The 22,113-nt window shown below is 47.7% G+C and overlaps 1 protein-coding gene across 1 annotated transcript; it reads right to left on the reverse strand.

Moving 5' to 3' along the window:
• Window positions 1–343: 343 nt before the first annotated feature.
• On the reverse strand, window positions 344–22,036 carry CENPS (centromere protein S). The gene is made up of 5 exons (XM_085880027.1): window positions 21,902–22,036; window positions 18,504–18,627; window positions 17,790–17,823; window positions 3,586–3,652; window positions 344–1,002 (listed from the first exon to the last, which is right to left on the reverse strand). Exons 1-5 carry the CDS (start codon window positions 21,950–21,952, stop codon window positions 850–852), a joined length of 429 nt encoding a protein of 142 aa, XP_085736153.1. The 5' UTR covers window positions 21,953–22,036; the 3' UTR covers window positions 344–849.
• Between the last annotated feature and the right edge of the window lie 77 nt (window positions 22,037–22,113).

Here is a 22,113-nt window from a genome sequence, read left to right on the forward strand (position 1 = left end):
GGAAATGTGCAAAGCCAGATGGACAGGATCATGGTGTACTGATACTAATGTGTTTTAACATCTCGGGCCTATTGGACTTCCTTTCGCCTTTTCGGCTCTGAAATACCGTGAACAGACGGGACACAAATCGACTAGCTGTCTTTATGAGAGCGAAGACAAAAAAAACCTGATGGCCTTTACAAGGCAGCTGATAAATTCAAAATCGATTCCACGTCATTCATGTCTCCACCAGGAATGGAGCGGAGACATTGCACTTCATGGCCAGTTGTGACGTCACTATTGGCTCCATTGGCACCAACGTTCATGAAGCTTGAACGTGTCTCTGAAACACAAAATTACCACATTTGGCACTCCAGCTTCACTTTATTTGTGAACGATTTAAGGAGGTTGGCCTCCACAAGGCATTACCATGGACCACAATCCCAAAGGGGGAGTGTGCAATGTTATGCATCGCCACGTTTATATTCAACCAAGAGAGAGAGAGAGAGAGAGGTGTGGGAGGAGTGTGCTGCACTGTATTGGGAGGTGGAAGAGCAAGGATGGAACAGAGAGAGAAGAGAGAGAAGAGAGAGAGAAGTAAACAGAGAGAACATTATGCTTTATAAAAACACACACACACTCACGAGTGCTTGGCGTCAGTGTGAGAGAGTACAGGAGAGATTGAGGGGAGGAGTGGGGTGTGTTCAAAAATGTCTGTCATTTTGTGGACCCAATAAATAAATGACCCAAAGTCTTCCTTCCTATATTATAAAATTACAACATAATTTGGGATAACGGGAACAATTTCATAGAAACAAAAACTGATGCTAAGAATTTGGACAATGGCCCATAAATACTGTATATCTGTTATTACACAGAAAACGCACAAGAATTGGCTTCTCCCTCTTTGTCGTCATCCTCCTGCCTGTGCTTGGAAGCCACTGCTTTCGTTTTCTTCTTCTTCCCACGCATTTCCCGGTTGGCCATCGTGAGCTCTTCGCTGCGTTTTGAGATGAACTCGTGCTACAGAGAGATAGGATGGGATGTGGAGGGGGGGGGATGGGAGAGTTGAAATGGATAGAGGGCATATGAGGTATGTAAAAATAAAGATGCGATGAAAATAAGATGGTCTTATTGTACATGTAAGATGCTGATACAACAAACCCAGAAATCATTCCCCCTCACCCCTTCTCCTCCCCTCCTGATCGTGTGATGGTACGTGATGCCTGCTTCCTTGCTTGCCAGTCAGCATTTTAAAACGTTAAGAGCACAGATAATCCCCATCGGTCGGTATCCATGGGGAGAAGTAAATTTCACCTTGGAAATGCCTCGCAAAGTACGGTGTGAAAGGCGGCGCCATTGTTGTGATATCGGTGGTACCTAGAGTGCCCCGGAAAGTGATGGGTGGCTTGTGTGTCCCGTCTAACAGTCCTGTGTTGTGTGCATGTGTGCGTGTGTCAACTCCACTGCGAGCCTTAGGACCTGTGAGAAATAAAAAAAGCAAACTAAAAAACTCCTCCGTGTGGGTCGTTTTTAACTTCGAAGGTTGCATGGCACATTTTCTCTGCTCCACGTGGGAAAGTGCAGACTGCTCCGCTTCCATGGAAATCGCGAACCAGTTTCATTCTTACTCAAAGACACCACCTCAAGATGCTTATGCGTTTTGCCGATATATACTGCAGGCGTTTAATTAAATAAACAAGCAGTCATAGACTGGTACTTACGAAATCGTCAACTTGACCTCTGACCTTGTCTCATAAAAGCTGTCTCTCGAGAAGGAAGCGACGCAAACCAGAAGTTTCTACGATGATTCTGTACCAAACCATCAAAAATCGAATGTTTGACCTCACTGTGACCTTGACCTTTGACCGGTTTTGACCAAAATCTAATCAGTGCGAGCCATTACCCTCCTGAATCACCTGGTTTAATTTGACATTGGTAGCTTCTTCCGTTCTCGAGTTACCACGGATTAACGTAACGTAAAGGTCACACTCGACGCCCCCCCCTCAACTCGAAAGGATGCCGGGGCGAGCACGATGACGTCAGCGCGCACACGCAAAACCTTTACGTGACTCAATGACGCGTCTGCTCGAGCGCGCTGCGCCACGTGACGAGCCGTGACGCAGCGAGTGAAATATTTTTACACAATCTTAAAACGTTTCCAAAACATCCGATTTTTAGCAGAATCTCGACAACTGAGTTTTAAGCGTTCTAAGCGATCGCAAAACCCGAAGACAAAATTAAAATCGAAGTTAAAACGAACTCGTAACGTCGATCGAAGCAAAAACACTCCATTTCTCCACATGAATTTACGGAATTATGTTTGACCTCACTGTGACCTTGATCTTTGACCGATTATGACCAAAATCTAATCAGCGCTAACCATCACCCTCCTGAATCACGTGGTGTAATTTGACATTGGTAGCTTCTTCTGTTCTCGAGTTATCGTGCCTACAAACACACAAACAAACAAACAAGCAGTCATAGACTGGTACTTACGAAATCGTCAACTTGACCTCTGACCTTGTCTAATAAAAGCTGTCTCGAGATAAGGTAGCGACGCAAACCAGAAGTTTCTATGATGATTCTACACCAAACAATCATAAATCAAATGTTTGACCTCACTGTGACCTTGACCTTTGACCGATTTTGAACAAAATCTAATCAGCGCTAGCCATCACCCTCCTGAATCACGTGGTCTAATTTGACATTGGTAGCTTCTTCCGTTCTCGAGTTATAACTTTTTTTTGGATGCTTGACCTCACTGTGACCTTGACCTTTGACCGATTTTGACCAAAATCTAATCAGCATAAGCCATCACCCTCCTGAATCACGTGGTGTAATTTGACATTGGTAGCTTCTTCCGTTGTCGAGTTATCGTGCCTACAAACAAACAAACAAACAAACAAACACACAAACAGAAACGGAACTGATCAATATACTTACGAAATCTTTAGATTTCGTAAGTAACAAACACACAAACAGAGGACGGAAGTCATCAATATACTTACGAAATCTAAAGATTTCGTAAGTAACAAGCAGTCATAGACTGGTACTTACGAAATCGTCAACTTGACCTCTGACCTTGTCTAATAAAAGCTGTCTCTGGAAAAGGTAGCAACGCAAACCAGAAGTTTATACGATGATTCTGTACCAAACCATCAAAAATCGAATGTTTGACCTCACTGTGACCTTGAACTTTGACCGATTTTGACCAAAATCTAATCAGCGCTAGCCATCACCCTCCTGAATCACGGGGTGTAATTTGACATTGGTAGCTTCTTCTGTTCTCGAGTTATCATGTTTTGGATGTTTGACCTCACTGTGACCTTGACCTTTGACCGATTTTGATCAAAATCTAACCAGCGCTAGCCATTACCCTCCTGAATCACGTGGTGTAATTTAACATTGGTAGCCTCTTCCGTTCTCAAGTTATCGTGCCTTCAAACAAACACAAACACACAAACAGAGGACGGAAGTGATCAATATGCTGACGAAATCTTTAGATTTCGTAAGTAACAAACACACAAACAGAGGATGGAAGTGATCAATATACTTACGAAATCTTTAGATTTCGTAAATAATAAATTAATAAAAGCAACTCACTAAGCTCTTGTTCCTTCGGCCCAGAAGCTTGACATCATCACAATTCACGGTTGAGCGCTTTGCGTGCCTGTAAGCAGGAAGGATGATGATGCTTCACTCATATTAAATAAATGTTGTACAAAAGGAGAGATACACATTGAACAAGTGAAATCCTTCAATACAGCTCGTTCGGTGAATCAAATGAGTACACTAATGTTAAAATATGCAATTTATGCTTTTTCAGTTGAAAAACAATTAAAAAGTGTACTTAATATTTGAAATGTAAAAATCTTATTATTGTGATAAGCACATATATATATATATATATATATATATATATATATATATATATATATATATATATAAATATATATATATATATATATATATATATATATATATATATTGTTGCGGATTCCGCGCCCGCCGGCGTGCTGACGGCCACGTAACTCGAATCGCGGCACGTCGCCCACCGGACGGACAATCCAGTCGTGACCCTCTCGGACTAACGCCGGGAACCAGTCACGGGTGGACCTTTCGGTCTCACCGCGATCGAGCCAATCAGCCCCCGCGTGGGATAGGGTTGCTCGCCGGGTCGACCTACCTAAGTACCCACGCGGAGGGTAGACCGGGCGATCGCACCTCGCCGCAGGTCGACTTTGGACACGGGCCACTTAAACGACCCGTTCCGTACTATCAGAATAACCGAGCGGTGTTATCGTCGACCTCGACGGTTCGATTAATTATCGGGCGTATTCAGCCCACTACCAACCCTTTACGTGAAGCAAGATGGGGATTCAATGGAGGAAAAGACGAAGCGACGCGGGAGAACAGTTCAATAATAAAGCACATTTATTCGCGGCACACGGGAAGCACACATATTCAATTCCACCAAAAGCACACAGAAAAGACACAATGCAATTTACACAAAAAGCAAATGTAAAAGCGAAGACAATGCAGAGCTAATACCGACTACCGAGCACACGGCAACACTTATACAATTCTACTTCACAGACGGCGCCGACAACACATACCCAAAACCAAGGAAAGAATACCCTCAAGGATGAGGCGGGCCTGAGGCCGAGACCGGGTCGCGCCTACCCGTCTGGTGATGAGACGCGGAGCGGCGATGGCGCCTCACTCCGCGGGCCTCGCGGACAGTGTCTGGCAGGGGGTGGGAAAGGGGCCCCCTTGGTCGCACTATCTCAGCGCGGGGGGAAACAGGAGGGGGTTGCTGATGCTCGGGGTATAGAGGATCTTTATTATCCCTGGTGTGCGTCTCCACCTCGACCAGGTCGCGCTGTCGGCCTCCCTCGGGCGTGCAGCTCCCGGCACCGACGCGAGCACCCCCTCGTCTGCCTTCGCCGCTGCCGCCTCTCCGCCTCTGGACTCTCCGACTCTGGACTCTTCTTTGGACTCTCCCGTTGGACTCTTCTTTGGACTCTCCCACTCTCGACTTCCTCTGACTGACGAACACGGTCCTTTTATCCCCCCGTAGCTTCGCCTTTGACCCCCTCCCTTTGACCTTTCACCTCGCTCCCCATTGGCCCGAGAAAAAGTGGGCGTGAAGGCTTTTTGATCCACAAATTTGCATATATCGATCGTCCTGGAGGCGGGGCCAATTCGCCCCTCGCTCACCGATTGGACGGCAAAAAGTGGGCGTGTGTCGTTTTTGAAGCACAAAATCCGTGATTTTGTACACGCTGTTCGACGCGCGCTCTGCACGAGTCCAACACCGGTACCCACAGCGTGGCAAGAACGGTGGCGATGCTACGGTTGTGAGGTGTGACGTGAAGGTCGTGGCGGTTGTGGTGAAGCGGCGTTGTGGTTGTAATCATGGCGGTTGGTCCAAAATAAAGATAGTAAAAGAAAAACGGCTATCCTGAAGAGTCGCAGCACGCATAAATGACATGTATTCCCACTAGACAACGGGTTTGGGCCTAACTACACATGCACTTACCGAGATACCTCACCTAAGGGACCTGAATGGTGGTTTGCGAATTTGGTAACCACAACACTACCCCCTCCCCTTTTTACAGACTCGTCCCGAGTCGTCAAATTTGTGTGCCATCATGTGTAGTTTTCCCCTAGTACATTTTACCTACGGATCCCTGAGTGCGACATTCATGGTATTTTTTTTTTTATTTTTTTTTTTTTTTTTTGTATACCTTGGTCGAGGCTCGTATGAGAGCTAACACACAACTCACAGCAAGGAGGCATGAGACAAGAGGGGCGGGAGTGGAAGGGACAAAACATTGGGGAACAGACACAGGTGAACTGTGGAAGGGAGAGGGATGGGGATGGGACGGGGAACATGGCGAGGGGAAGATGGACATTAAAGGGACTTTCAGGAAGGAAAGGAGGAGAATTGAAGGAACTGCGCTTGGGTGTATTATCGCGGGTAGAAAAGATCGAGTATTTGGATGGGGGAAGATAAGAGGTGGTGGTGAACAGCTGTTTTGAAAGCCTGGAGGGAAGAATGGGAAAGAATAGAGTGAGGAAGTTTATTCCAAAGGCGGGAAAAAAGAGGAATGAAAGAGTGAAGATGAGCAGTGATTCGTGATTTTGGTAGTTTTACCAGAAGGGGGTTGTTGGCGGACCTTGAGCGACCTGTGGAAATGTGGTTGGGACAAATCACAGAGAGAGCAGGGGGGGCAAGGCTGGAGAGGAGTCGGTAGAAGACAGAAAGACCACCGACCAACCTGCGGTGATTGAGTGAGAGGCCCAAAGACTCAGCTTCATTGCGGGAGATGCAAATGATCTTAAAAGCCCTGGTTTCGACAGCGTGAAGTCGAGAAAGGTGGGAGGCAGGAGCACCAGCCCAGAGGGGAGAGCAGTACTCCATCAGGCTACGGACAAATTCGTGTCCCCAAAATAAATAACCTGAGGGCTGCGTAACTATCTAAACAAACTCACTCATACGGACGACTTAAATAAAATTGCCGGCGCTAGACAGACATGCCGGGGGCGCACTCATATTTACAGTACATCTTACCTTAACTTACAAATTTTACACTAAACCATGGCCCAGGATCAATGAACTCTGCAAAAGAAAAGCAGTTAGCAGGGAGCCAGGCTGCCCACATGCAGTCTCTGACTCAAAACAATGCAGGTGACAGGGAACGTGGCTGACTGCTCACACGCAGTCCAAGGCCTTCCCGTTTGAACTGAACGCAGTGAACCACAACGGTGCATGGGCCGCACAAACGTAGTCTCCGTGCCAGCTCAAGTGGCACACGCAATGAGCACAACGAATGGATGGATGAACACAAACACGGTGCACGGGCCGCCACTGCAGGCCCGTGTTGTAGCTGCCAACAGGGCAGTTCTTGCAGCTTGCAAACTGTTGCCTTGATCCTGGCGCACATGGAAATGAACAGGGGGGGGGGGGCAAAGCAAAAATTGAACGGGGCTGGTGAACGTGGGGCAGTGGGCATGGCATGGCAAAGGTGAGCAGACAAACACAGCCCGCAGAAGAAGGCCGCTGCAGGCAAACACAGCCGGCAGATGAACTGGCCGGCACAGGCCTTGCAGAAAAACAGCCAGCAGATGAACTGGCCGGCACAGGCCTTGCAGCAACACAACAGCTGCCGATGAAGTTGGCCGGCACAGGCCTTGAAGAAAAACAGCCAGCCGATGAAGCTGGCCAGCCTTTGCCGTTCAGTGGAGGTTGGTGGAGGGGGTGCGGTGGTGCTGGCCACTCGGAAGGCGGGCTCGGACCTACCTACCTGTCTCCCTCCCAACCTATCACCTTTGCCTGTCACTGTACATACCCACTCCCTTAATTTGTCAAACCCCAATTTAGCCCCCACTTAATTTTTTTATTTTCTTTTTTTTACTTCCCCACTGTAAATCGTCCCCTAACCCCCTTTATCGTCTTTGTTCGGCTAACCTATCCTGTCACCTAGCCTACTCCCAACCCCTACGTTCCCTTCCCGGAGGGGAATAAGGGAGAGCTAACGTCCTGTGTCGAGGCCCAACTCAAGCCTCCGAATGGCCTCCCCAGAGTTCGGCGATCTTAACCAAAGTGGGTCCAGCGGCCCACAACGACAGCGAGGGGATGGATGGTGCGGAGGGGTACATCTCCTAATCTACCCTAACCATTTAACTGTTAAACTACCCCGGGGCTTTCAACAAGCGCCTCTCGCTTAAACTATTGGTTCTAACAACCCAGATTCCCGTCGCCTGTGTTGGTGTCCTCACAATTTCGGGCCTCGCCCCCCAATTTTCTCTCCGTGCCCTCACACGGTCTCCTGGCTAGGACACGTGGCTCCCTTTGGCAGGCACGACCCTCTGCCGATTCTCCCGCTATGGCACCCCCGGGCACTACACTGCCTCCGAGCCTACCAGCTCCCTAACACCGGGGAGTGCCCCCCATGGCACCTCCCCTGAAACACACACGTGGCAGGCCGGCCTCCCGGGCCCCTTTCCGAGGGTCACCCGTGCCCACAACACTGCCCACGCGGCTAATGGCGCCCCGGGCCCCCGCACCAAGCAGGCGCACCCGTGCCCACTACTCTATCCCGGCCCCCCATGGGCCCATGGCCTACCGCGGCCGACTAACCTGGTGCCCGGGGTACCCACTCAGCGATACTCACCTTTCGCAGCCACGCTCCCAAGCCCGTCAACAGGGCTCCTGCACCCCTCCAAATGGGTCTCGAGCCTACTTTCCCACCAACAACAAAACAACCTCCATTTTTCAATTTGACTAACCCCCTAACTCACTTTATACTGACCCCGGGGTCCCTTGGGCGGGAGTCACTCCTCCCCCCAATCACTCATCGCACCATGCATTCCCCATTCGCTCCACTCACACAGACCCGCTGGCCTCACTCACTCACCAAGTACTCACCTCACAACTCTCCAACTCTTCAACACACACACCGCTGAACTCTGCCATCCTCCTAACTACCTCCCCTAACTAACTCGTGCTCCCACGTCGTCCCTTAAACTAGTAGCACGTTCCTTTTAACACTACGTAGCTAAACTACGTCCCCTCTACACATCCAAAGTCTGTCTGTCTCCAAAATAATCCCATTTTATTTCCCAACCTAAATCTGGCTAAATCCCTCTAACTAATCCATTCCACGGACTCCATGAGGACTTACCCCTGCCCCATGAAGTCGGTCTAACTAAGCTAACCCTTCCCCCTAACTAGTTTCCATCCTGTGCCCAGGGTAAGGGGGTCTTCCACCCCTTGCCCAGGAATCCTGTACACCCGAAAGTGAGGCTTGCTGTTTTCCTTTTTTTTTTCTCTTTACATGCGCAGCACCTGCGCGGCAACTCAGAGCTCGCGCACTTTGCACCTGCCCGTGACGTCATGCAGCTGCACGTGTTCCTCGTCCCTCCTTGGACGGGACCATCCGGCAGAGATACCCCTCCTGCCGGATTCCAACCACACGTGCAGCCATGACGTCACCGTGCGCATAAAAAACACAAGCCCCACGTCTCGAGGGGTTCCCCACGCGAACACATGTGCTTTGCCCGTTGGAGCTTAACACACACGATCGCGTGGAGAACCCGTCCGGTCCAAATCCATTTACCTGCCTAACTTTGTCCGTCCGCGGGATCGGCAAATCCACCGCGTGCGTTTCCGGACCGGGACTTCACTCTCGCAAGCGAGCACGTGGCGGTCTCGTGCGTTGCACAGCACGAACCGCGTGCTCACTGCTGGGTGAACCCGGCACGGTCCCCGAAATAGCTACAGCCGCTACTCGGCTTTCTTTCCTGTCATGTCGCCGTCGTCGCCTCCATTCCACCCACGCATACCTGCGTGTTACGACGCACACAGTCCACACCATCACATTCACACCGGGAGACGCGGCTGCGTGCTCCCGCATGCCAACCGACATCTCCCTCACATACCGCTCTCTCACACACTCGGTCTCCCTTGCACACAGCGACCTTGCACACGGCCGTTCACTCACGCATGCGGGGGCACTCACCCGCGGTGCCTCACTCGCACACCGTGCCTCACTCATATACGCGGGGCACTCACCCGCGGTACCTCACTCATACACACGGCGACACTCACACACGCGGTCTCTTCCACACACGGTGCCTCACCCACACACGCGGGGGCACTAACCCGCGGTGCCTCACTCACACTCCGTGCCTCACTCACACACGGCGTGCTGGGAAGCACGTACTCCGACACCATCGCCACCACACCACTCACACACGGGGTCGCTTCCACACACGGGGACGCACCCACGCCTTGCACCACACACACAGGGACAACCACACTGGGGATTTGTGTCCCCACAGGGGTCTCCGGGGCCTCTATACCCCCCAAGCTCTCCGTGCACCTGTCCACAGCACTCCTCCCCTCGACCTCGCAAAGCACGACCGAACTCACCTGGTCGTGACTCGCCTCAAGGGGGCATGCTCCCTCAGCTCGTTCCTGGAGGAGGCCATCCAGGTGCTCGCACTGGGTCTCTACCCAGTCCGCCAGCTCACCCCCATTATCCTCCACTACCTCTGTGTGTGTGTGTGCGTCACTTACCCCGTCCAATTCACCCTCTATCTCCCGTGTCTCTGCCAACTCTTCACCCTTTACCTCCCTTGTCTCCACTATTATTTCCTTTGTCACGGCCTTCATGCCCGCCTGCAGGCATCGGCCCATGTTCTGCGTCTCACCCCGGAACTTTTTCGTTTCTTCCTTCATGTTTGTTTCCATTTTAGTTTTCATGCGTTTTATTTCGTTTGTGAATGTATCCATTTTTTCGTTCATTTGTTGTGTATTCGCATCCATCTTTTCGTTCATTTGTTGTGTATTCGCATCCATCCTCGTTGTCATTGCCGCCAGCATGGCGCATAGCTGGGCTATGTCAGGTGCGCTTGAGTGAGCCGTTTCGGCAGGGGTTGGGGAAGGGTCTTGGTGGAGAGGGGGGGGAGGTGTCATACACCGCGGCCGCTGCCGCACCCACCTCGGGCCCTGGGTTCAGTTGGGCGAGTCCGTGTTCCTGCACAATCAACATTTCCTGCACGGGGATTCCATCCTGGACCATGGATTCTACATTACTATTACACATACCTAATCCACCCGGCACCCGCTCGCCTTGAGACGCCATCTTGCTTCTCGTGAAGGGTTAATTTGGCTCGCTCGTAATTTGGAGGGAATCGGGGGTCGCTTCTCTCACCCCTGGACCGATTCCCGTGAATTTAGCCGGAGACAGGAGAGCCCGTTTTCCTGTTCTCCGATACCAGTGCCGCGAGGAGGGCGATGAATTTGTATCGCACGACCTGACACCAGTGTTGCGGTGTTCCGCGCCCGCCGGCGTGCTGACGGCCACGTAACTCGAATCGCGGCACGTCGCCCACCGGACGGACAATCCAGTCGTGACCCTCTTGGACTAACGCCGGGAACCAGTCACGGGTGGACCCTTCGGTCTCACCGCGATCGAGCCAATCAGCCCCCGCGTGGGATAGGGTTGCTCGCCGAATTCGACCTACCTAAGTACCCACGCGGAGGGTAGACCGGGCGATCGCACCTCGCCGCAGGTCGACTTTGGACACAGGCCACTTAAGCGACCCGTTCCGTACTATCAGAATAACCGAGCGGTGTTATCGTCGACCTCGACGGTTCGATTAATTATCGGGCGTATTCAGCCCACTACCAACCCTTTACGTGAAGCAAGATGGGGATTCAATGGAGGAAAAGACGAAGCGACGCGGGAGAACAGTTCAATAATAAAGCACATTTATTCGCGGCACACGGGAAGCACACATATTCAATTCCACCAAAAGCACACAGAAAAGACACAATGCAATTTACACAAAAAGCAAATGTAAAAGCGAAACACAATGCAGAGCTAATACCGACTACCGACTACCGAGCACACGGCAACACTTATACAATTCTACTTCACAGACGGCGCCGACAACACATACCCAAAACCAAGGAAAGAATACCCTCAAGGATGAGGCGGGCCTGAGGCCGAGACCGGGTCGCGCCTACCCGTCTGGTGATGAGACGCGGAGCGGCGATGGCGCCTCACTCCGCGGGCCTCGCGGACAGTGTCTGGCAGGGGGTGGGAAAGGGGCCCCCTTGGTCGCACTATCTCAGCGCGGGGGGAAACAGGAGGGGGTTGCTGATGCTCGGGGTATAGAGGATCTTTATTATCCCTGGTGTGCGTCTCCACCTCGGCCAGGTCGCGCTGTCGGCCTCCCTCGGGCGTGCAGCTCCCGGCACCGACGCGAGCACCCCCTCGTCTGCCTTCGCCGCTGCCGCCTCTCCGCCTCTGGACTCTCCGACTCTGGACTCTTCTTTGGACTCCCCCGTTGGACTCTTCTTTGGACTCTCCCACTCTCGACTTCCTCTGACTGACGAACACGGTCCTTTTATCCCCCCGTAGCTTCGCCTTTGACCCCCTCCCTTTGACCTTTCACCTCGCTCCCCATTGGCCCGAGAAAAAGTGGGCGTGAAGGCTTTTTGATCCACAAATTTGCATATATCGATCGTCCTGGAGGCGGGGCCAATTCGCCCCTCGCTCACCGATTGGACGGCAAAAAGTGGGCGTGTGTCGTTTTTGATCCGTTTTTGAAGCACAAAATCCGTGATTTTGTACACGCTGTTCGACGCGCGCTCTGCACGAGTCCAACACCGGTACCCACAGCGGGGCAAGAACGGTGGCGATGCTACGGTTGTGAGGTGTGACGTGAAGGTCGTGGCGGTTGTGGTGAAGCGGCGTTGTGGTTGTAATCATGGCGGTTGGTCCAAAATAAAGATAGTAAAAGAAAAACGGCTATCCTGAAGAGTCGCAGCACGCATAAATGACATGTATTCCCACTAGACAACGGGTTTGGGCCTAACTACACATGCACTTACCGAGATACCTCACCTAAGGGACCTGAATGGTGGTTTGCGAATTTGGTAACCACAACAATATATATATATATATATATATATATATATATATATATACATATATATATATACATATATATATATATATATATATATATATATATATATATATATATATATATATATATATATATATATATGAGAATGAATGAAATCGTTCGATACAGCGTGGCAGGAGGCCGCAAAAGAATGATTGTAAGTAAATTTCAACTACTAATGCACGACGAAACACTTGTTTATGGCTAATATTAAAGAGAATGATGGCAGAAGAAGAACTTAGCCTGGAATCCTCGTGCATAACACCGACCACACAACACACACGGTGTCCTTTGACCAATCAGGAGCAGTGCAGTTACAGTATCGTTTCCTTCAGCTCGATTGGTGTCGTCCTGCACGTGATGTTTTCGGTTTTTTTTCCGTTCTTTTTGAATCTGAGGAGATTATTTTTTCGTTCTTGTTGTAAGTAAATTTCAACTACTAATGCATGACGAAACACTTGTTTATGGCTAATATTAAAGAGAATGATGGCATAAGAAGAACTTAGCTTTCTGCGTTCGGCGCGAAATTCCATGGTGGACGGAAATGACGTCTTTCGTTCGTTCGTTCGTTCGTTCGTACATGAGGGGAGCGTTTCTTCGTTTTTTTCCGTCAAGCAATTAATTAAATGGTTTTCACATATATAACACATTAGTTTCACAAATTTCCATTGAAATACTCGGGTATTTCCATCAATTGTCGCCATTTCCATCGAGGTTACGCAGTGCATCTACCGAACGGCCGTCATTGGCTGTCTTGAGGCACGTGGGGGGGGGGACACCGGACCCACCGGAGACGTGGTAGACGACACCGGGGACATTTCAAACTCAGTGCAATTGTATACAGCGCACGCGCTGTAATAAATCATCAGGGGAGGTATCCCTGGTGCAAGGTACAGTACAGTACAGTATATATATATATATATATATATATATATATATATATATATATATATATATATATATATATATATATATATATATTAGGATGCTTCATAATAGGGGGTAAAAAAATAAAAGTATGAATATTCATGCTCCCTGGGTGTGCCTTTGTTCCATTTGACAGTAGAAACATACACACCAAATATGAAGCAGATTGGAGGATGTTTCGGGGTTCCTCAAGTTGGCACAATATTGTTGAAATTTGCCAAACTGAAACTGACAACTTGCTGTCGAATATGCACAACGCAGTACACTTCACAATTAATATGGTTGTTTGATATTTTCAAAAACCACAGCAGTCATATAGGATGAAAGAATAGTTTTTCCAAGAAGACCTCGATGAGCTTTTTGACATTGCAGTGCAAAATTCCCTCTCCATAATGGACATAATTGTGCCAACTTGAGGAACCCCTAAATATCATGGAATTTTGTTCATTTTTGACCTATAAGTTCTTATGGGGTATTAGAACAAAGGCAAAATCAGGGGGCAGCAAAATCAAACTTTCATTTTTTTGGAAAACCCTAATATATATATATATATATATATATATATATATATATATATATATATATATATATATATATATATATATATATATATATATACATATACATATATATACATATACATATACATATGTATACATATACATATACATATATATATATATATATATATATATACATATTGTTGCGGTATTCGCGCCCGCCGGCGTGCGACGGCCACGTAACTCGAATCGCGGCACGTCGCCCACCGGACGGACAATCCAGTCGTGACCCTCTCGGACTAACGCCGGGAACCAGTCACGGGTGGACCTTTCGGTCTCACCGCGATCGAGCCAATCAGCCCCCGCGTGGGATAGGGTTGCTCGCCAAATTCGAACTACCTAAGTACCCACGCGGAGGGTAGACCGGGCGATCGCACCTCGCCGCAGGTCGACTTCGGACACGGGCCACTTAAGCGACCCGTTCCGTACTATCAGAATAACCGAGCGGTGTTATCGTCGACCTCGACGGTTCGATTAATTATCGGGCGTATTCAGCCCACTACCAACCCTTTACGTGAAGCAAGATGGGGATTCAATGGAGGAAAAGACGAAGCGAAGCGGGAGAACAGTTCAACAATAAAGCACATTTATTCGCGACGAACGGAAAGCACACAAATACAATTCCACCAAATGCACACAAAAAAAGAAAACACAATTCCATTTACACAAAAGCAAACATAAAAGTGAAAACACAGTGCAGAGCTAATACCGACTACCGAGCACACGGCAACACTTATACAATTCTACTTCACAGACGGCGCCGACAACACATACCCAGAACCAAGGAAAAGAAATCCCCCAAGAATGGGGCAGGCCTGAGGCCGAGACCGGGTCGGGCCTACCCGTCTGGTGATGAGACGCGGAGCGGCGATGGCCCCGCAACCCGCGGGCCTCGTGGACAGTGCCTGGCTGGGGGTGGGAACGGGGCCCCCTTGGTCGCACTATCTCAGCGCGGGGGGAAACAGGAGGGGGTTGCTGATGCTCGGGGTATAGAGGATCTTTATTATCCCTGGTGTGCGTCTCCACCTCGGCCAGGTCGCGCTGCCGGCCTCCCTCGGGCGTGCAGCTCCTGGCACCGACGCGAGCACCCCCTCGTCCGATTCTCTTCAGCTTCTCCAGCCACTGCAGGCTTCGGGCTCCAGTCTTCCACACTCGTCCCCTCCGTTCCGACTCCTTCTCGTTCTCGACTCCTTCTCGTTCTCGTTTGCGACTCTCTCCTCTGACTGACGAACACCGTCCTTTTATCCCCCCGTAACTTCGCCTTTGACCCCCTCCCTTTGACCTTTCACCTCGCTCCCCATTGGCCCGAGAAAAAGTGGGCGTGAAGGCTTTTTGATCCACAAATTTGCATATATCGATCGTTCTGGAGGCGGGGCCAAATCGCCCCTCGCTCACCGATTGGACGGCAAAAAGTGGGCGTGTGTCGTTTTTGATCCGTTTTTGAAGCAGAAAATCCGTGGTTTTGTACACGCTGTTCAACGTGCGCCCTACACGAGTCCAGCATCGGTGCCCATGAGTGGCGCGAGATGACGGTGATGCGATGGTGGCGAGTTGTGACGGTAAAGGTCGTGGCGGTTGTGGTGAAGCGGTGTTGTGGTTGGTGGTTGATGTTGTGGTTGTGGTGATGGCGATTGGTCCAAAATAAAGATAGTAAAAGAAAAACGGCTATCCTGAAGAGTCGCAGCACGTATAAATGACATGTATTCCCACTAGACAACGGGTTTGGGCCTAACTACACATGCACTTACCGAGATACCTCACCTAAGGGACCTGAATGGTGGTTTGCGAATCTGGTAACCACAACAATATATATATATATATATATATATATATATATATATATATATATATATATATATATATATTGTTACGGTTGTAGGAACCGTATGCATAAAACAGATAGTTGTCCCAAGTTAGTTTTGCCATTAGTACAAGTGCAAATAGATCCCCTTCCTTGTGTGTAGTGGGAAGACATGGGGGGGGGGGTGCGTTGCGATGGGCTTTTAGTTAGGATTATAAATCATTTCTTCACTTTTATTTTATTCCCCTTCTTATTGGAACCACAGCATGACGAGTGCCTACCCAGAGAATGGTTTTCTGAGGCAGAATCCCAAGGATGGTTATGGTAGCTGCACCACCATCTACCTTCCCAGACCCGGACATGTGGGTGTGGGCGGGCCTTGCCGGCCTCCGGCGAGACCCTGCCCAGGAAGGCAGACCGCATGAAGGCCCGGTCCAATCAGGATGGACGATGACGTCGGCTTCGCCATGGCTCAACCCCCTAGCTCCGTGATCCATAAGATACGAAGCAATCCTCAGAGTAGAGTGGTATGGGATGAAAAGGAGTTCGTGGTTGGATTTGAGAGAAAGAAAGGAAGGAGTTGGATTTGGAAGTGCTTAGTGCTTGGTTGGTTCGTGTTCGGTGGGTTCGTTGGTTGGTTGGGAAGGTCGAAGGAGGTTGCAGTAGAAGGATTGGAAGTGTGCAGTTGTTGAAGGGGTCGTTCTTACGGAGTGTCTGCCCACGTCTCACCTCGGCGGCCCGCCTGTTGTGCTGGTCCGCGCACACCCGACCTCGACCGGATCTCTCGTCGGGTCATGTCTGCTGCCCCGTTCCCACCTTGGACTCCGCGCTCTCCACTCAAGCTCCTCCATGGACCCGAACTCCACACGTGTGGCTGTGGTCCGAACTGTACGACTGTTGTCAAGTGCCTCACCATGGAGCACTCCTTCCCCCGAAACCCTCAGGTACCGAGAACTGCGACCTCAACTCCCTCCTTTCCTGGCTGCAAAAGGGTCCCCTTTTCTTTTTGTTGGGTTTCTTTTGGCTGAGTGTGTGTCTGAGAGTGTGGCACCTGTCTTTTAAGTAAAATTGTACAAGATCTTTGATTATTGTAATTCTTGCTTTTATTACTCTCGCGCCAGTCTGCTCTGTCCGCTTTGGTAAGTTGCTGTACAATTGTCGCACTAAATCTCTCTCATCTTTCCCCTGCATAACATAACCAATAAACCTTGTTCCTGTGCTACATGTTTTTCCTCACCTCGTGTCAATAAATCATTGTTGAAACGTTCCCAGCTCGTTTTTGTCTTTTAATCCATTGGTCCACATGGTTTGGATCGAAGTTTAGCCGGTCTTTATTCCCGATAATCCGTTCCTTTTAGCCGGTACGTCCTCGGCAGTTCCACTCGGCTGCATCCGATCCAGAAAGGTAGTTGGTAGAGTTGGTACTCTACTGGAGTCGGTAGAGTGATCCGGTTCGGGCAAGGCGTAGAGGGCGTGGTTCACTGGTAGTTGAAACCGTGTGGTTAATTAGGTAACTTGGTTCTAGACAGGAGGACCCTACGTCACGTAGTTGAAGTATTGGCGTCCACGGTCGGTGAAGCGACCCGCCGTGTCATGGAATTATCTGTGAGCGACGGCCTACAATTCCGGGGAGTGTGGTGGGAATCGACGTAAATTCCCTCATCTAGTGGTCGCTCTCGCCACCGGACCCCGGCCCGCAACAATATATATATATATATATATATATATATATATATATATATATATATATAGATATAGATATAAAGGGACAGATATGATCCCATGGACGATGCATCGAAAATTTGTAGCACCACAACCTCCCCCCCCCAATCCCCTCCCCTCCCTGAATGCAAAATAAACGGTGTTTTTGCAAAGAGTCAGCGTGCATACTACTGTTCTTGCAATTCTGAAGTTTGTGTGTTCAATGTGGCAATGACGTCATGGGGAAAAAACTTTAAAGTTCACCATAAACCATCACATATTTCAGTTCTTTGGTTATTAAAAATGCTGACTTATAAATAGGTGCTTACTTGGCAAACGTCTCCACGTCTCGGCTGAAAACTTCTGTGAAAGCAAGATACATTTTTACGTTTGTTAGGCCAAAAAATAAACATAAAACACACGAGCACGGACATTCGGCAGAGGGCATTCCTCCGTCAAGCTGAACAGTCTACATTTTGTTTGCCACTGATAGGTTGGATCTGAATCCGGACCTGAACCAAAATCGGATCGGCTTGTTCTCATCACCTAACCAACTAATTTCCAGTATCCACAAAGTTTTCTCCTAACTCGTTCACAATTTTTTGAAATACCATGCTATATATATATATACATATATATATATATATATATATATATATATATATATATATATATATATATATATATATATATATATATACATATCGTTTTTGGCCTCATCTCAAAGATGAAGAATCACTTTCATTAAAAAATTATCGTATCCGGATTCAGATTCAAATCGATTCGTCCTTGTCACACACCCAACCTGTCCACCAAAGTTCGTCTGAATCCGTCCATAAAACTTTTTGAGATATCCTGCTTACAGAGACAGACAGACAGACAGACAGACAGACAGACAGACAGACAGACAGATGTGAAAGCATAACCTCCGGCCACCTTCAATGTCAGAGGTAAAGAAGGAATCCTACAGATGACTCAAGGTGTTGTCGGCATTGTTGAAAGGTCATACATTGATCACACTGGTGAAAGAGGGAGATACAGACCACACTGGCGAAAGGTTGCCTCAGCGATCGCAGCAACAGCTTGCTTGCTGAATGAAACGTGCTCGTCATTCGCCACTTTCTCACACAGTTTCCCCACAGTGAAATGCATCGCTGCACGCAGTCTCTGCAAATCAGAGCAAAATCTCAAACCCAATTAAATGAGGTAAAAACTGGACACACTAATACTCAGTAGGAGGAAGAAGAGGAAGAAAAAAACAACTACCCATTAAAACACTACAAGTCATGAGGGCACAAATGAAAAACCTCCTACTTCAGATTCAGGGGTGCGTTCCGTTAGCAAGCGGCTTGTCGTCCCTTTCCATACAGTTGTTCCGTATCATCCACTTTGCAAGCCGCTCGCCGAGCTGCTCAGTAAGTGGAACAAGAGATTAAGCGAGGTACTTTGTCATGTTAACGGTATGCAGTACTGTACTCATAATCTATATTATAAAAATCTTTTCATGTCTGTATATCTCACGACTGTGTCCGAGATAAAGTTACACGACGTACTTAAGTCTCTAAATTACGTACTGTCTGAATGGCAGTTACACCGTGACAACGTCTATTAATTATGTACTTTAGACCCCTTAGACACAAACTATTAGAACATACCCTTTAGACCTTTCAAACCCTTATAGACAACTCTAAACACACACCACGCAAATATCAAAATAATAATCTTGCAATATACAGACTACTCTACATGTTTCAACAAGTATCAGAGGGTGGGTACTTGGCTAGTATTACTGAAAGTGCATTTCATACTTTTTATCCTAATTCTTCGAGATCTACAAACATGCAAAACCCTTTCAAATACCTCGCCTTAAAGGTCCCATGGCACTCAAAAGTACTGAAATTGCATATATATATATATATATATATATATATATATATATATATATATATATATATATATATATATATATATATATATATATATGTCCTATAGGAGTTTTTCATCGTGATTTCTGATCTGACAATGTTTTTTCATAATACTCATTCTGTAAAATGTAAAATAAAAAAACAAACCTCTTCGGGAACGCCCCTAAAAATTCTGCCGAAATCTACTGAACGACGCGTAACCCACATGACGTCATCTCCAGAACGACAAAGGCTGCACGCAAATTACTCGGGTTGGTGGTCTACGTGATTCTATTGGCTTCCTGTGTGTTTCCACATTCGATTGGTCGACTCAAACGCTTCGTTCATTTCTGCTTTAAAAAAAATCAAACATTTGGTTTTGAATAATGGATTACATGAACTTTGATTTGTCTGGTAGCGACACTGAGTGTGAGAGAAATGAAGGATTTTGGTCTGAATGAGATGGAGAATTGTCGGATAACGTAGTCGGGGGAGGTGAAGTTCAGGCAGCTGGAAATGGAATACGGCCTTACTAGTTCGAGCCCGAAGCAGGACAAGTAGAGGAAACTGGCGATGAAATTCCCGGAATTCATGATGATCGGGAGGACATCGAAGGAAGACTTGGCAAAAACAACTGGTGAGACTAAATCCTATTCATAATTCAATAATGTAAATTTGACTTGCATACTGCTCGATATCAGAAATATTTTAATGAGGTGACGTGACCAGCGCAGCGCAGCGGACATGTTGCACCGCGGCGAATGAATCGCAAGCAAGGCCAGCGCATGTCATCGGCCGTATCTCTCCGCGCATAAAACGAAGCAATCTCGCTGTCCGGATACGATGAAAACTTGTATGCAGAACACACCTTGCGACACAATTGTGTAGAGTAGTCCGATAAATCTGACGTTCTGTTGCATTTTTATTTATTTTATTCCGACTGTCATCATGTAGCGCCAGTAGAAAACAATGCTGAAAAGAGAATAACAAAAGAAAGCTACAGCACGTCAGATTTATCGGACGAGTCGGACGGACGACGGATTTATCGGACTCGTCTAGACTCTATAGAGTTGACAAGTAACTTGTATTAGCATGCACACAATGTACAAGTCAATGCGTAAGAGTCCCGAGGATATGAGGCCGTGTAATAGGACAGATAAATTTGTCTTTCATAGTTGTGCCAACATATTTTCCCTGTTCATTTATTACAGCATTTTGGCTAAATGTTAATGAATAGCAAGCCAATGGAAGCAGCACCTTCACTTTCGAATAAACCCATGTATGTCGAGTACAGCCATACCTGGCTTGTATGTATGTGGAATCGTACCGAGACCACCAGGCTGGTTTCACGAACAATTCAATAAGCTGCAAAATGTGGGTGCAGGTTTTTCACATTGTTTCATTTTAAAATTACCTCCTTTCCCCTTGAAATGATGCAATATTAATATTTAGTATTTTACTTGTATGTCCCTGTAAGTTTCTTTTTTAATGGAAACGTTCAACAGTCACATTTTATATTTTGTGGACATGGGGGTATAGCCCTTTATTGTACATACATGTATTGGATTTGTTCACGACTACGACAAGCTAGTAAAGGGATAAATAATTACCTCGTGATTGTTGTGCATACACGGCTCAGAAGCAGAATTTCTTTTCCGTGAAACAATCACAGGAATTAAGACGATCAGTGAGATAACAAACACACGTGCACAATGCATTTGTACGTACTTTATACGGCGCGCGACGTCCAATCGATCCACTCTGTGCGAGTCGCGTTCTGGAGATGACGTCAACGGTCACGTGACCTGTGGTTCGCTGAACTCAAATTTTTTGAGGGGCGGAGAATAGCAAGTTGTGAAAAGCACTACAAATGTTCGAAATATTGGTCTAATTATCCCATTGTTGATTTTAAAAAGAAACATGGGTGATTTCTTCACTGGGAAGGTCAAGTTAATAAATAAATAACCAGAAAGTTTTGAGTGTCATTGGACCTTTAAATGCACAAGGGAGGGTGTATAGATAAGCTTGGCAAGGGGCTCCTCCTTCTAACTCGGACAGCATTCGTTCGAGTCGCATGATGGATCGCAACGTTTCCATGGAAACCACCTTGTTGTTAAGCGGTGCCGAGCACTCCGCTCCGTGGCAGGACGAGCTTGAGCGCTTTCAATCAAGCAAGTCGCTCGCTGCGGAACACACCCCTGGTTGCGCAAAAGTAGAACACAACGCTATGCATATACACCGCATTGAACGCTTTCCCACTGCCGTAGAGATAAATAACATGAAAGAGAAATCAAAACGAACGCGAATGTAGTCGCAAAACAAACAGAAAAAGCAACACGAAAACTTTCATGAAAACGAGCAAGGTTAAAACACCCTCACAGAACCAGCAGTCGGCAACTAAACTTGAGGCCTCGCTTGGGCCTACGTCCAGTTGAGATCAGTTTTGAGGAAAGAACAACGGAATAGGGAGCGATTAATGAAAGAAAACTTGATTATTAACGTTAAATAAAATAAAGCTTGCTGTGTGATTCTCAAACCTGCTTTGTTAATTGTTCGCCTTCATCATCTGACGACGCCACAACATCCATTTCGGGGAGGGAGTAGGGGGGTGGGTGTTCCCGCCAAAATCAACGCGATGAAACGTTCAAATTGCAATTGTTTTTATATCTCTTTTCCGAGGAGACGACATTGAGCCCATTTCATATTTATTTTAGTACATTCTATTTATATATTTATATATTTATATATA

Source organism: Eptatretus burgeri, chromosome 4 (genome assembly GCF_056783735.1).
Source record: "Eptatretus burgeri isolate ZD-2024b chromosome 4, Ebu_testis_v1, whole genome shotgun sequence".
Lineage (NCBI taxonomy): Eukaryota > Metazoa > Chordata > Myxini > Myxiniformes > Myxinidae > Eptatretus > Eptatretus burgeri.

Coding starts and splice junctions, on each gene's coding strand:
- CENPS (XM_085880027.1), bottom strand. CDS start 21,952: ATGGATGTTGTGGCGTCGTCAGATGATGAAGGCGAACAATTAACAAAG. Junction 3,653..17,789: donor GACGTGGAGACGTTTGCCAA/GTAAGCACCTAT, acceptor TCCTGCTTACAG/GCACGCAAAGCGCTCAACCG. Junction 1,003..3,585: donor GCCGAAGGAACAAGAGCTTA/GTGAGTTGCTTT, acceptor ATCTCTCTGTAG/CACGAGTTCATCTCAAAACG.